This window comes from Berghia stephanieae, chromosome 1, assembly GCF_034508935.2.
Source record: "Berghia stephanieae isolate SIO BIC M18660-M18661 chromosome 1, UCSD_Bste_1.3, whole genome shotgun sequence".
Lineage (NCBI taxonomy): Eukaryota > Metazoa > Mollusca > Gastropoda > Nudibranchia > Aeolidiidae > Berghia > Berghia stephanieae.
This window is the reverse complement of record NC_088360.1, coordinates 57,889,238-57,905,022: the sequence shown is the minus strand read 5'-3', so window position 1 is coordinate 57,905,022 and position 15,785 is coordinate 57,889,238. Positions and strand designations below refer to the sequence as shown.

Genomic DNA, 15,785 nt, shown 5'->3' with positions numbered 1-15,785 from the left:
CATATGACCTTTCTTCATCCACAACTTCTCCATGTAGAAGTACATATTCTCAGATGATGTTGGTCTTAGGTTGGACTTATGCATGTGTAAAAGTTGAACTTTTTAGAAAATAAGATATAGAAATTCCTAGAAAAGCCAGAGGCTAAAATATTGTTTAGATTTTTTGAAGTGTTGTGAAAAATTAGAATGTGCAAAGCTTCTGGGACTGTTTTCAAAGGACTTTATGAAAATTGTGGTTATGATAAGATCCAATTGACTTTTTGGATAGTATGTGGGTATAATCGTTAAGAATTTTTAAAGAGAGAACTTTTGAAAATTCTGTGGTTTTGGATTACTAAGAAGAGAAAAATATTTGAAAAACTTTCTATTTTAAAGTGTTAAAATCTAATTTCACGGACTGAGTGGAGAATAAGCTTTTTAAAAAGAGGCAATATTTCTACCAATATTCAGTGGGTAATGTGCAAGTGGATTGTATTAAATTCGTATAATGGACTTAATGATATCAATGGGTTTGCTAGTCCAAGTGGATTGTTGTCCAATTCCAACCTGATTGGAGTACAAACAAGAGATTGCTGAATGGATGGTAAAAACATAACACATTGGTATGTTGTCTGTCTGATCCATCAGTCAAGTGTGCTGTTCATACAATTTTACTCATTTTAAATTTTGACATACGTTTTCATTTTCTCTTCATCCTTTTACTCCCACTTTTCTTTTGTAACGATCTCGTTTTGTTTTTGTTTGTTTTTTTAATGTTTGTTCTGTTCTATTTTTTTCCTCATAAGGTCCTGTTCTTGTTTTTTTGTTTGTTTTATTTTTACATACTTTGTTAGAGAAAGAATAAGTTTTGTTCAAATTCAGAGTTGTGTTCAGTAATTTTTGAAATGTGTTTCCTTTTCTTATCCCCAACCCAACTTCCACCTTCTTCCAATGACATAAAAAGAAGCATAATGAAATAATCATTAGAAGATGTTTTTAAAAATCTCTTACTAAAGAGGAAGAAAAATGTTATAATCTTTTGTTCTCGTTTAAATTTGAATATTGATTATATTACTCCCAGTTTCCCATTTTTGTTCACAAGATAGTTGACATTTTTTACTGTTCTTTATCATCTCTTGCAGAGCAGATTGAAAATATTCATTTTAATTTGCAGAATTATCAACTTCACTCTTGTTGCTATTTTTTTTTTCTTCTTCATGATTAGCATTGTAATTGATGCCTTTTTAAAACTAGTCCAAATTCTTACTAGCCATGGATATTTCATAATGAGTTCAGTCATTGATATAGACTTGACTATTTTTTCCTACTAAATCAGACGCAGACCAAATAGAGATGATTTTTATGAAGGCCCAAATCCACGACATAAAAGAAGCCATGGTGGCTATGACAGAGAGCGTGAGTTGCAGCATATCTTATTTTCTATGACTGGCTTACTAAAAGGGACCATTCCTCCTTTTTCAAGCTAATGTTGTATTTTTTACCAAGAAATAATGTTTTTGGTCACCATATGCTGTTTAGTACTGAGGTATCCACTAAATGTGCTGAAGGCGCTTTACATGGTGTCCCAAGCCAAAACCAATGCTCAACATCTAGGATAAAACGCAATGTCTGCCAGGCATTTATACCAAAAAAAACCCCAAAAAATTGGACAGAGACCATGCTGTTAGCTTCCAGGTCTCAGTTTACACCTGATTGGCGAGAGAATGAGTAAAGAACATTTTTCAAGGACTCAACTTTGCATCACCTCAGAGAGGGATTTGTACCAGTTACTTAATGGTCTGAAGGCGGGTGTCAGACCACTAAACATCAAAGCGGCTCAAACTGATTTTAATTTTCATTCTAGTCTTTTTAGTGATAATGATGATGTATATATTCTGCCTCTCTCTCTCTGTCAGAACACATTTTGTATCCGTTATACTTGTTAGAAGAAATCAAATATGATTAATTGGCTTCCAATTGACTCAAGGCTCTGTTATTATTATAATAGTAATCTGAGAGCCCTATGGGTGAGCCCTAACTGAACAATAGATCATCTTGGGTTCTTTATCATAAAACTGAAAGGAATTATTACTTACTGCACATTTAAAGCTGAAGATTGTTTTGATTGTGCTATGTATATCATATAAACAGACGAGTTTCGGAGTTGGATATATTAATAAAATGAAATTAATGATTAAGTGACATGTATTTATTGTTTATTTTGGAGTGTTATTATAAACAGGGCTGTAAATTCTCCGGCAATTGCTTGAAATCAGACAATCCATTATTCTCTACCTCAGGGACATACTATTAGACAATAATAAATTTAAAGAAATTTTATCCGGTATGGAAGAAAAAATGATTATAGCCTAAATTAAAATAAAAAATCAGGGGAAACTTAAAACAGTGGATGACAGTACTGAAGCATAATGCAGTCTCTCTCTCTCTCTCTCTCTCTCTCTCTCTCTCTCTCTCTCTCTCTCTCTCTCTCTCTCTCTCTCTCTCTCTCTCTCTCTCTCTCTCTCTCTCTCTCATGCACAGTGTGTTGCCGTCAAGGGGATTTCCTATTTCTCATGCTGCCTCTCGCTTCCTTCGCTTTGGCTGTTGCTGTGTGTCCATCAAGGGGATTCCCCATTTCTCTGAGTTTTATCGTTTGTGGCTGCCTCTTGCGGTCATTCGCATGCTCGCACAGTTTTACCAACACTCATTCATGAAGTTTCTTAAATCGTATGTCTTCCCACACAATTTGCTATATTTCCTTCTTTGAGTCTATATAATTTCTTTGTAATTTACGATTGTTGGCCTTAACACTGTCGAAACCATATTACGGCGAATTTTCAAATGAAAAAGTGAATATTTAATTCGCAAGTGAAACGGATGTCTTTTGTTTAGTTTTATTTTGCGGCTTCATCTGCAAGAAAAAAATTCTCACTGAGCCGTTTTCTCATAAAGACAAAGAAGGAATACAAGAACTAACAGTAAACGATTCTGCAGCATGCCCAAAACATTTGTAGATGTCGCGGAAGCGACATTCAATTGATAGAAGGCAAAATTAAGAATAAGGTCATCGGTGGTTAGAATAAATTTTCAGACAATTTTGGAAAAGATGATTTACAGGCCTGTATAAAGCAATGATTTCATGTAGCAGAAGGCACATCATTTTTAAAACCTTTCCAAGTGTTGACCTGAATTTGCACAATTTCACAGAAGAAATGAAGATCATGATATATTTAGTTAGTTAATTCATAGCTGTGTTTTTAGTCAATAATTCAAATAAATCATGATTTTTTTTTTTCTTGCCATCATATTGTGGACTTTTGAATAATTTTGCACCTCTTCAAATATTTCCACAGCTTTCTACAAAGACAGGAGAATGGAAAGGTGTGTTATATTTCAAGTTTCATTAGCAAAATGAAAGTATAAGCTGATTATAGACTGATCCAAGATAGTCTGTTGTCTTAAAAATGTGTTTAGCCCATGTTAATTTGATATTTATGTTGTCATGAATTTCACTACTGCTCTCATAATTTGTCACATTTAAGAAATTGTCCCTTTTTTATATAGATTGTTAGTAAAATAAAAAAAAGGAAAAAAAAAAATTATGACGCTGTTAAGATATGAAGCAGGAATCAGAAACATGAAAATTTACAAACATTCGTTAAAATTATTTCTTGTCAAATTTAATTTAAAATCCTTTATTGTTTAAGAAAGTTTGCTGGCTACTGTTATAACAAAGTCGTTAAAAATCAAGATATCAAAAGTTTTCAAACTTGCATCTCGTTTTTAGCTTTGGCTAGAAACCTACATAATGATGCTGGTCAAACAAAATCAGACACTTCACAGACCTTTGCCATGTAAGCTACATGTTTACAAAGTTTGCAGGGAAAGAGATGATTACTTTATTGACTTGTCAACCACAAGTGAACACACAAAATAATGTAAAAAACATCTTCTGGACCTGTTGTTACAAGACTGGGCAACTTCCCGCAATAGTAATATGACACAGTCTTCTTAAATAGAAAAGGACATTCAATTTATTTATAAATATGAGTGGCCTCAGTCCTGACTTGAATCGAACAGACTTCAGCATTTGGTCAATGATATCTTACAATAGTTTCCACAAAAGCTGAGTCAATACAAAATGCAGATATTTGAGATGTATAGGAAAATCAGTTGACTTTTGTGGAAAAACAGGCTATGCACAATCATAAAGCAAAATGGGGGATTGACAGATCACATGAAATTTGAGAATTACGTCCCAAATTTTTGATGTGTCAAACACAATGGTAGAATTAGAATTTGTCTTCATATTTTTTTTTTCAGAAAATAGTGAACATACATAACTATTTCAATGAATGGGTTTGATTATGATAAAATTGTAGACTTGTATTTGTATCATTTATAAATGTATAGTCTGTCCGCTACAGGCTTAACATTTTTGTGCTAAATTCATCTATTTCCCCAGCAGGTCACACACAACCAGATTTCCTTTTTATATAGAACAAGTTGCCTGTCTTTCTCAGTTATCCTTGTTACACTAATGCTTTTTTATAGCATCTGTCAATGCCTATAGCTAGGTACTCATAAGTTCAGCTGGATATTGCAGAGATGCCAAAACTGATTTCACTGAAAAAAATTCTAGTCTGGAGCTAAAATTTCCAGGTTGCAGGCAACTTCAGTCAAATTCCTGTCATGATTTATGATTCTGAGGAAAGCCTCCAACAATTTCCAGTGTCACCACAACCATCATACCATCATCTTCCCTGCCACTACAACTCTCACCTCCTTCATCATCATCATCATCATCATCATCATCATCACAACCACTATTACAACTGCCACCACTTCTGCAACCACAATCATCACTACCACCTTTACTATAATAACAACCTCAACTGCATCATCACCACTTCCAACCCCTCTACTACAATTACCACCTCCACATCTCCATCACTATCACCACTGCTATACAACCATTACCACATCATTGTCACCTCCACCCATACTATAAACCACAACCACATTATCATTATCATTACCACAACTACCACATCATCATCATCATCACTACCACCACTACGATGAACAGGATCACATCAAAATCACCACCACCACTACTGCAATAATCATCGCATCATCATTTTCACTAGTACCACTGCTACAACCACCACTAACACAACGACAACAGCTGCCACAACAGTATCATCACCACTACCATCACTGTTGTAACAGTCACAACATCATAACCATTACCACCACATTATCATCATCACTAATACCCATACTACAACCACAACCACATCTGCAAAATTCTCATTATCAACACCACTATGACAACCTGCACTATATCATCATCACATCACCGCTGGCAACAATCACCACTCTGTTAGAAACTGTTATATTTTTTGAAAATATATTGATCTGTAAGCATTTGAGTGGGATCCTGTGCTTATGTTTGGATGAGACTTTGAGATCTAAACACATTAATATTTTACACTTAGAATCTACTCCCTATTTAAACCATTCCCTTTGTTTTCCTTTTTTTGTGTATCCGTCTCAGTGGGATCCTGTGCTTACATTTAGATGAGACTTTTCGGTGATTTCAAACTAAGCACATTAAATTTTGCCCTTTGAATTTGCATTTGTTCCCTATTTGAACCGTTTCCCTTTGTTTTACTTTTTCTTGTGTGCTTTCAATTGTGAACTTATATTTTTATCACTATCCCATTTTCTTCAGTTTTAATGCTGAATGACCTACATATGTCACAAATATTGTTATAATTGGAAAAATTGGGTTGGGATACTTTTGGACATTGTGTTTACATATATGCATACCTGCCAACCCTTCTGATTTTGGTGGAATCATTCCTATTTTACTTTTCCTTTTCCACAATTCCGCTATTGCCTTTTAAATTCCGATTTTCATAAAATGATAATGGTAAGAAGAAAAAATGGGGGAGATCAACTCTTTGACCGCACTGGCCAATGGATGGTCTTGAAAGGCAAAAACAATGATGTGATCAAATCCTACTTTCTAAAGTACTATAAATTTAACCAATGGTATCATTTCTTTCATCAGAACATTCAATTGGCCCTAGGGGGTATTTTGATTGGAATTTTGTGCCGAATTCGAATGTCTCTTTGTCATAGTTTGTCATTCTCATGCTGCTTCAATCAGGTGTCAGCCATTTTGTGACAGAAATGTGAATATAGCCTCAGCGCTGAAAGAGTTAAAAGGGTGATTTAAAATATATTTTTTTTAATGATTGCCAACAAGGAGTTAAGTAGGAGAATAAATTGCACTCCTTTCCCCCTTCCCCATTCTATTACTTACTTGCGATGATATGTAGTTTTGCCAGCTTTGCCTGAATATTGTCTTTATGTTTTTGATGGCAAAGTTGGTGGGAATTTTGATACAGAATTATCCATTGTTAAAAAATTCCTTTTTTTTGGTCTCAAATTCCTATTCTCTGACCTTCTGATTCCACTTTTGGAATATGTAGGGTTGGCAGGTCTGCATATAGTATGGTTTTAATTAGATAGAAGATTGTGTAGGGAAATTCCTTTTTCAGCCTTATGAAATAATTCTTCTGAGTGGTGACTGTGCCGAAATTCTTGAGAACTGGCATCTCAGGGTATTATTATGTACAAAATGCTGAGGTCAGAATTTTTGCCTCCATTACCACCAAAGAGAGCAAACATCGCCTACTTCGTTACAGATGAGACAAAATATTACAGAGATACTTAAGATGAGAGATTTGAATCTTAAACTCTAATATTTGTGAGAGAATTCATTGTAATGTATCAGGCTTTTACTTTATGATTTGATTTTTTTTTAAAAACTACAAATACAGAATGAAGGTTTATATCAGATTATTGTAAGGCTTATTCAGCCAATAGCTTTACGCCACTTTTATAGATTCAAATGGTGTGTATACATATTTTATGAGTTAACTTTATATCAAATTCTAAAGGTTTTATGAAGAGAATAGGTAAGTGTATAAATAATGGAGGTCATGCATTCAAATTACATGATGAGACTGCTCCATATATTAAATGGACCTCCCTAAATAGATAAGATATGTCTTCTCATCATATGATATATTCAGTTTGATTGTTTATTTTCCTTTTGGGATATAAACGATTAAGGCGCTAAGTAGGTCTTTATTTTAAATCATGCTTATCAGAATATAGGTTATCTGAAGGTTTCATAATTTGGGTTTTGTGGTTTTTAATCCATTAAGAATGGAAAAGGAACACATAAAAGTCTGGTACCCACATGATAATTGAGAATAATTTCTTAGCCTTTTTGTGTTGACATATAGCATTTTTGTGTTTTACAGTGGCAGATCTCAACGTTATGGGGGAGGACAAGGAGGAGGAGGAGGGGGAGGAGGAAGACGAGAAACATATATGAATGGTGGAGTAAGTTTTTCTATTGTTATAAAATCACTGAATGCTGACAACTTTAAAGGACAGCCAATTGTATACAGTGGAGTTTGATTCAATTAAATTCAAGGAGGTTGGATCATAGGGAGTTCTGATTTAATTTGGGGACAAATAAATTCTCTTTGTTTCTTCTTACTAATTAACATTACCAACAATGAACAAAACCTTGCATGAAAGTTGAAGCCAAATTTTGTGATTTCAAATCCATCTTGATGGAGGCACATGGATTGTCTTACTTACTTGTCTATCTGGCGACCACCTCGGTTTTGTGCTGTGATAAAAAATTGCCCTTTGTAGTCAATCCAAGTGACTGTTAAAATATACAGTGCAACAAAGAAATATTTTTGTGTTCAGTTTTACAAAGAATTAAATGTTAGAGAAAGTGAGGGAGGTAAATGTTGGTGGATTCTGTAATGTCATATCCACTTCCGCTAATATCAGTCATTTAGATTCAAGAGTGAGACAATTTAGTTTCCTTTTTATTGGCCATCTTTTAAAAAAATTCTGGAAACAAGTGTAGTTTCTAGTGTGTCTCGTGTGGGTGGTTGGATGGGAGCATCACCCTTGAATCATATACCTATGATGTTCGCATGGGTGTACGATCCGATAGTGATGTCGTTTCTTCTTCTCTTTACTAGCCTATCCTGCTTCTTTGGTTTGTGATTGTATTTTTGACAGGGGAATATTTTTTTTTCTGTAAATCTTCTGCCTGTTTGTTCTTGGTTATTTATAATTTAGCTTATGATATCTTTAGGTTATGATTTTGATTTACATTTGTACTATTTTTGTTAGATTGCTTGTTTTTTTGTTTCAGCGGTCTCTCATATAACCTCAATTGTGTTGGAAGAGACCTAAAGCAACAAACAAAAAAAAAAAAATAGTGTGTCTCGTCTCATTCAATACAGATGGAATGAGTTTCCCCACTGCATTTGCTATTATAGAAGGCAAAGCCAGCCAGTTGCAGTGTTGATTACACAATCAGCATGCTGTGTCATTTTGATTCTGATATCTAATCACTATCAATCCTCACTTATCTCCCTCATGCTTCTCTTCTCCATCTTCCCCACTGCTAATTGCTTGTTTGATTTAATATGTACACTCTAGCACGGTTTCCTCAAACTCCCCAGGACATGCAAAAATGTTTGAGGAAACCTGTGTCTTGTCAGAACGACTTGATGGGGGGGGGAGGGGGCAGTGTGGCTCAACAGTATGGACTTTGGAATGCATCCAAAAGATACCTAGTTCGAATATCCATCGCGTTATGTGGCCTTCAGCAAGCCACTTCTCTCTAGCTCAATTTGCGGCGCTGCATTGCGGCTGACACCTGGGTCATTCCAGTCTTCCCTTGGAATTGACCCTATGATAAATTTCCGCTTTTTATTTACTCTATTGATATGTTGAGGGAGATAACTCTATACATGACATGTTATAAGCTGTTGGCATGTGAGTGTGCATGTATATGTGTGTGTGTGTGGAGAGAGAGAGAGAGAGGGGGGGGGGGGTTTCTCTATTGCAACATTCATTTACCGACATGGCATGTGGCATTGAAATTAGAATGAATGGCGAAGTGATAAGAATAATTAGAGAGGTGTCAGTTATGTGAAACGGTGATTGAGTGACTGTGTGTCTGCATGTGTATAGGCGCACTTGCAGTGTAGATTGATACACACGATAAGCACAATGTAACAACTGTCATTGTCACATTATCAGTGGTCGAAATCACCTGGTGCATTAAAAGTTCCTTTGATTATTATTTTTTTTGAAAGATTTTTTACGTTGGTTGAGTGAAATTAGTTCGAGGAAAACGTTCTTGAGGTAAGAATTAGTTCGAGGAAGGAATGGAATGATAACAATGAATAATACGGAAAAAAATGGGGACATTTGAATGAGGAAACCATGAGTTCAAGGAAACTGTGTTCGAAGAAAATGTGCTGGAGTGCAAGAGTAGCTGTTCCCGAAATCACTGCTTTGCTAGTCTCCCACTGGTACAATTAGAATTAGATTAAGGGGTTGTCTACGTACTCACACTCACACACATACATAAACATACGTGAAACACATCTGCTATCACTTAATGTCACAGATAGAGCAATGGTATCTTTTGTGTCCATTGTATACAACCAAAAGGCAAAAATTCATGAATTCAGGGCAGTGAATGTTCAGTTTTTTCAAGATTTTGATATTCGTGTTCAAGATTTTTGGGTCGCCAATATGCTATGAAAATAGAGAAATATAAAATGGAGAATTGAGGTATGTTTGAGATTCCCTTGATGTCCAGATTTGCATGTTGAGATTACTGTAAGTGTTAAAAATTATTCATGTGCTTTGCAAAGAACTCAGTCTTCAGTTATTTTTAGAGAGAAAATCAGAAATGTGAGGATCATAGATAAGCATTTAAAAGTAAAAGCCTTTTCCTCACCTCCTTTCCCCACCCCTTTCCTGTATAACTTATACTAAGCACTTTTGTATCATTCTTACAGTCCTATTCAGACTACATGAGAGAATTTAGTCAACGACCTCCACCTCCACCACATCCTATGGCACAATTTGCGCCAGTAAGTGATTTGATGAACTTTTAAATACAGTTTTCTAAGCTTTATTGTTAAATTCGCTTTATTATTATTTTTTTGGTGTATTGCTTCTTGTCTGTTTATAATGTAAATATATTGTCTCATGCCACTTTTTCATTGGATGTGGAAAATCAAGGAAGCAATGTGCATTTAGTAATTTAGAAATGATGTACTTTTTTATTTACTCATACCAATACGTTTGTCTGTTTCTAATGTACTTAAGTTCAATAAGTATCTAAAAAATTCTTGTTTATATTTTGTCAGCCACCAGGTTACTTTGATCAATCTGGATATGCACCTCACTATGAAAGACCTTCAAGAAGTGGAGGATATCCAATGGGTGGCGGCAATGATTACAGCAGCAGTGCTGAAGAACAACGTTATGGAAGTCGCAGTAAAAGATCGGTATGGTTGATTTAAATTGTTTTTATTATTATCTCTCTTTCTTTTTTGCAGTACATTGTAGTGTTACTTTTAATTGGATCAAGAAACTTAGTTAAGCAGTTGATCAATACACTTCAACCATTTGGGGTCTGGATGGATTTTACCTGGATAGCCGTATTTCACCAATCATGAGCATTTGTATAGTGCAATATCCACTGAATGTGCTCAAAGCACTTTACAAGGAGTCCCTAGTCAACTTCAGCACTTAACATGTAGGACAAGACATGACGTCTGTAGGCGATATCACACTTATTTTTTTTTTTGACAAGAGTAATACAAAGCTGCTAATGACTAGGTACTCATTTTAAACTGAGTATGGTTAGAGAAAGTGAGTAAAGAGCCTTTCCCATGCATACAAATATAACCCGCCCAAAGCAGGACTCAAAATCAGGACCTTCAGGTTCGAAAGACAATTTCATACCACAAGACCAAATAGCTGATAGGGACTCAAGGGATTTTGTTTTTGATCACTGCTAATCTAAATTTAGGTCAGATAGTGAATAATAGCCTTTTAACAAGTTTTTGATGGGGAAATAAAAATCAGGTCAGGATTCAAACTTGATTACACTCAATTCAAAGTCTAGAGGGTCGCCAATATACTATAAAAAAAAGAAGGATTAAAATGGGGTTTTCAGGGCGATTTTTTTATTCATCTCATAAAGCAGGTTTCTTCATTGTATATTTAAACTTCATGATTCTGATTTTTTTTTAATAGATGGAATTTCATTTAATATTTTACTTTTAAACAGTTGTATGGGCCCAAATTTTTTAAAAAATCTTTTTTTTTTTAACAAATCTTTTAAAATTACACTTTTTTCCCCTGACTTTCTTTTTATTCTTTAAAAAAAAGATCAGCTATTTTGTTTACATTGCTTTGCAAAACCAATTACTCTTTCTTTTTGATAAAAATATTTCACAGAATTCTTATTAAAGAACAGAGTACCAAATAATAAACAAAATGAATATAATATCTTCAAACAAGTACCAAACACGGAACATTTCAGGCTCAAAATGTTTCTTTATAACAAAAAAAAACAAAACAAAAAACAAAACAATCTCTTGGTTACAAAGTGTAATGCTTTTTGCTAAATCAGTATAGTTGTACTCAGTTAAATTCTGGTCCCCCAAGAAAAGAACTCTCAATGACTAACGCTAAGAAAATATGTTTTGATTTTTTTTGTAAATTAATAAAGAATCAAATATAAAGAAAAAAGATTAAAAGGGTTTTGTCATCATGGTCTTTGTGGTTCAGTTCCTTATCTTTGTCCTAGATGAGTGGTGGTGCACTATGAGTAAACCTCCCTCATAGGACGCTTTAGCAGCACAGACAAGTGTTCACACAATGCAGTACTTGGCAGATGTTGTGGATATTGAGGTGTTTTTGGTCAACGTGACAGATGTTTGTAGGGAGTCAGTAGGGATCTACAAGGAGCCTTTAGGGATGGACAAGTGTGTAGACAAGTTAACTCCGGGCCTTAACAACTTGTCAAAATGAAGATGGTGTGTTTTATGGGCTCAGCCAATAGAACAGGGTTTAAAATTGTATGCCCAAGAGGAGCCTGTTCCAGTCATATGTGTATTTATAAAATATTTTAATATCATATATTGCGTTCAGTGGTTTCCTCCCAGTAATGCGGTGAGAAGGGATATATATTATCATGATTATTATAATTATTGATACTATTAAAATTGTTACCCTTATTATTATTGTATTATTATATGTATCAATATTATTATAGCAGCCGAGACTATACGTCTTCAGACTGCTAACACAAACGGCATCAATTTGTCCATTGTGAATCACCATGCCATATAATAAAAAGCACAAAATTAAAGTAACAACATCTCACAACACTTGAATTATAACACGTTATTACATAAGCATTAATAGCTCTGTACAATATTACATCAATATATATTTTACCTACCCCAGAATGATAACACCTTTTCTAGAGTTATCAATTCCGTAGGCATAATTGAAGAGTTGTATGTGTGTGTTTTATTTTTTAATAATCACAAGCTACATGTTAGCCCTTTAAGGCTTAGAGATGGAATGAAAAGGTTTAATAACTTGGTTTTGTGATTTTAGTCAGTGATTGTCTCCAATACAAGTCTCAACCAATCAGTTTTGAGAGGAATAAAGTGAGGAAGATGGAAGAAAAAGGGGAGTGAGAGATAGAATGATAGATAAAACAATCCGGAGAGGGAAGAAAGAGGAGAAAGATAAGACAATCGATGATATGTTCACGATAATATGTTCACGGAGAGTGAATAATATTCACCAGACGATAGGACAAAAAAGTGAATTGTGTTCACTGCAGATAACATGTTCATGACTCTAAGCACCTGTAGAATAGAGTGGATGCTTCTTTTTGTCCAAGATCTTATTACATACAGAGAGGACGTGCCAAGTATTTCTCTATGTCTGTCCGGTTTTTAAGTAATGTATTTATGTCTTTATTGCTTCTGTTGTTGGCTAAAGAAGGATTTTGAGCCCGAAACATTTTGTGTTTGGTATTTTGTTAATTTTTTGGAAGCTATTATATTCACTTTTGTTATTACTTTTTAATGTCCACAGCTGTTAGCAGCTTATTATCACTTTGAGCATATCAAATCAATTGAGTCTTATTTCAGGGTCAAGATGTGTCTTTGTTTATTAGGATAAAACCTGTTTTAAAGTTGAAGGACATGTCATTATATTATAATCTATGCTTTTAGTGTTCTTGCCTATCAAGTCAATATCTTGTGTCAGTGGTGTTGCAGTTACGGCATGAGATCAGATTATATATATTTCAAAACTGTTGTTATCCGTCCTTATCATTAATATATATATATATATATATATATATATATATATATATATATATATATATATATATATATATATATATATAATATATATATATATATATATATATATATATATATTTAATTGCATTTACCTCCATCAAGGTCAAATATTGTCTTAACTCTTCATGAGCTTTGCACTGTTCTTACTCCACACTCACTTCAATCATAATCATCATTATTATCTCTAGGTGGGGTTCCTGACATCCCATAGTGGGCAGGGGGGCACTAATTGTGTCTTCTATCCCTCTATAGCTGTTTTCCAATTTGCCTTCTGTCTTTGTCTTAGAACGAGATTACTTGGTTTTGTCCTGGCTCTGGCTGGGAGGGAAACAGTCAAACGTAGAGTTTTGGGAGATGATATTTTTTGTCTTGGAATTCATCTCTCGCTCTCTCTCTCTCTCTCTCTCTCTCTCTCTCTCTCTCTCTCTCTCTCTCTCTCTCTCTCTCTCTCTCTCTCTCTCTCTCTCTCTCTCTCTCTCTCTCTCTCTCTCTCTCTCTCTCTCTCTCTCTCTCTCTCTCTCTCTCTCTCTGTGTTATGCACTGTATTATTTTTGTATTACATACATATGATTTGTAAACTTTTGAAATTGTTCCTCTCAGTGGGGACTTGTGCTTTCGTCAGGATGAGACATTTAGGTGATCTCAAACTAAGTACACTGATAGTGATAGTGTTCCCTATTTGAACTCATTCCCCTATGTCTTCCTTTTTTTTGGTACTTTAATTGTAATTCCAGAACTTCATACTATCCTATTTTCTTCCTTTCACTTGCACTGATATGACCTGAATGTGTTGTGAGCGCTGTAAACACCTTAAAAATAAAACGAAATAAAATATCGTTATTATCTCTACTTACTTAAAACTTTATTCTACACAAATAATAAAGAGGTAGATAAAAGACACAACTTATATCTCTAATCCATAATCTTTCAAATATCAAGTCTCATTTTCAGTTGGGATGGGACATCAAGATGAAAAATCAACGGTCAAGTTCCACTGAATAGACTGTAAATAAAAACTCTTCATTATAAAAAAATGACCGTGTAATTGTTAGTTGCAACTCCAAAATATGTGTTTCTCTGATGAATTTTTTCTTTTATTCACAGTATGAGCGTGACGTTGATGAGTTTCTTCGTCGCACTTCATCTGGTATAAATAACAACAGCTCAAAGCATCGAAGTCGAGAAGAGCAGCAGCATTCTTCATCTCAAAGGAGTTCAGATAGAGGAAGGGAGAGGGAGAGAGAAAGGGACAGAGATCGTGAGAGGGAGAGAGAAAGAGAGAGGGAATACCATGATCGTCGTGAAAGAGACTATGAACATGACCGTTATCAGTCGGAAAGAGAAAGAGAAAGAGAGAAAGATCGTGGAAGGAGACGAGAACGGAGATAGAATTTGGAGTGAGTGAAATGATTGATTTTTGAATGAATGAAATGATGGGGCACGAAAAAATGGTTTAAAAAAGGAATAATCAATTATAAAAACAAAGCATTTGTTATCTTCATATATATTAAAATTATTTGATGCTTTTCCTCTTAATTTGTCAAATTTATCATAATTGTTGGGAACCTTGAATTGTGAATCATATGTACGTGTTTATGTATGCTTGTCAGTATTTGTTTCAAATGCTAATTTTATTTCTTTTTCCACCTCTATCCTTTCTTGAAGAGTTGTAATTGTAATTAATAATTTGGGTTTAATTTTGGGTAGAAAAATTAAAGCTGTTAAATATCTTTTCGTGAAAAAAGTGTAAATCTGATTTTAAAGAGAAACGATTTTGTCTTGATGTTTCATCGAAATATATATTGGCTCTGGTTTCCCTACAATGAATATTTTTCAAAATTATTCTGTAAAACTTTTTGTTTGTTTAAAACCTTTAGAATAGGCCGCACCAGACTCAGAGTCCTGTTTGTTTGATTAATTTTAAATTTTAAGTATAGATTTAGAGGTGTGTTTTTTTCTTATTATCTCGATTTGCTTTTTGAGACACTCACGATTTTACCTCTCGAAAGAATATGTTTATTCATTATATTATATACCTACTTGGATATTATTGTTTATTGTTTTTTTTTAAACTTATTATTATTATTATTATTATTATTATTATTATTATTATTATTATTATTATTATTATTATTATTATTATTATTATTATTATTATTATTATTATTATTATTATTATTATTATTATTATTATTTTCGTCATTTTTGTTGTTGCTGCTATTGTTATTTCTTTTCTTTAAAAAACAAAACAGTGTTAAGACCACAAACATGACCGTCAGAAAAGCACTTTATTTCATTTATTTGGTTCATTAAAAAAAAATGTTTACTGTCCACCAATAGGTTTATTAGTCAAATCAGTGTATATAAAAAAAAGATCATATTTTTTTTCTTGTAAATCATCTGTCTGTTATGCACTGTTTATTTCTTTGATTATTTTACATATATTTTATGATATGTAAACATTTGAGTGTGTTCCTCTTAGTGGGGATCTAT

General features: G+C 33.9%; 1 protein-coding gene across 1 annotated transcript in view; it reads left to right on the top strand.

Annotated features, from left to right (window-relative positions):
• LOC144978238 (YTH domain-containing protein 1-like) overlaps positions 1–14,814 on the top strand; it is a 35,850-nt gene extending 21,036 nt beyond the window's left edge. Inside the window, exons 11-16 of the mRNA XM_078924059.1 lie at positions 1,316–1,395; positions 3,333–3,360; positions 7,323–7,404; positions 9,909–9,983; positions 10,263–10,403; positions 14,397–14,814. Of these exons, the coding sequence (XP_078780185.1) occupies positions 1,316–1,395; positions 3,333–3,360; positions 7,323–7,404; positions 9,909–9,983; positions 10,263–10,403; positions 14,397–14,681 (691 nt within the window). The 3' untranslated portion in view covers positions 14,682–14,814. The remainder of the gene's footprint in view (positions 1–1,315; positions 1,396–3,332; positions 3,361–7,322; positions 7,405–9,908; positions 9,984–10,262; positions 10,404–14,396) is intronic.
• Positions 14,815–15,785: the final 971 nt, after the last annotated feature.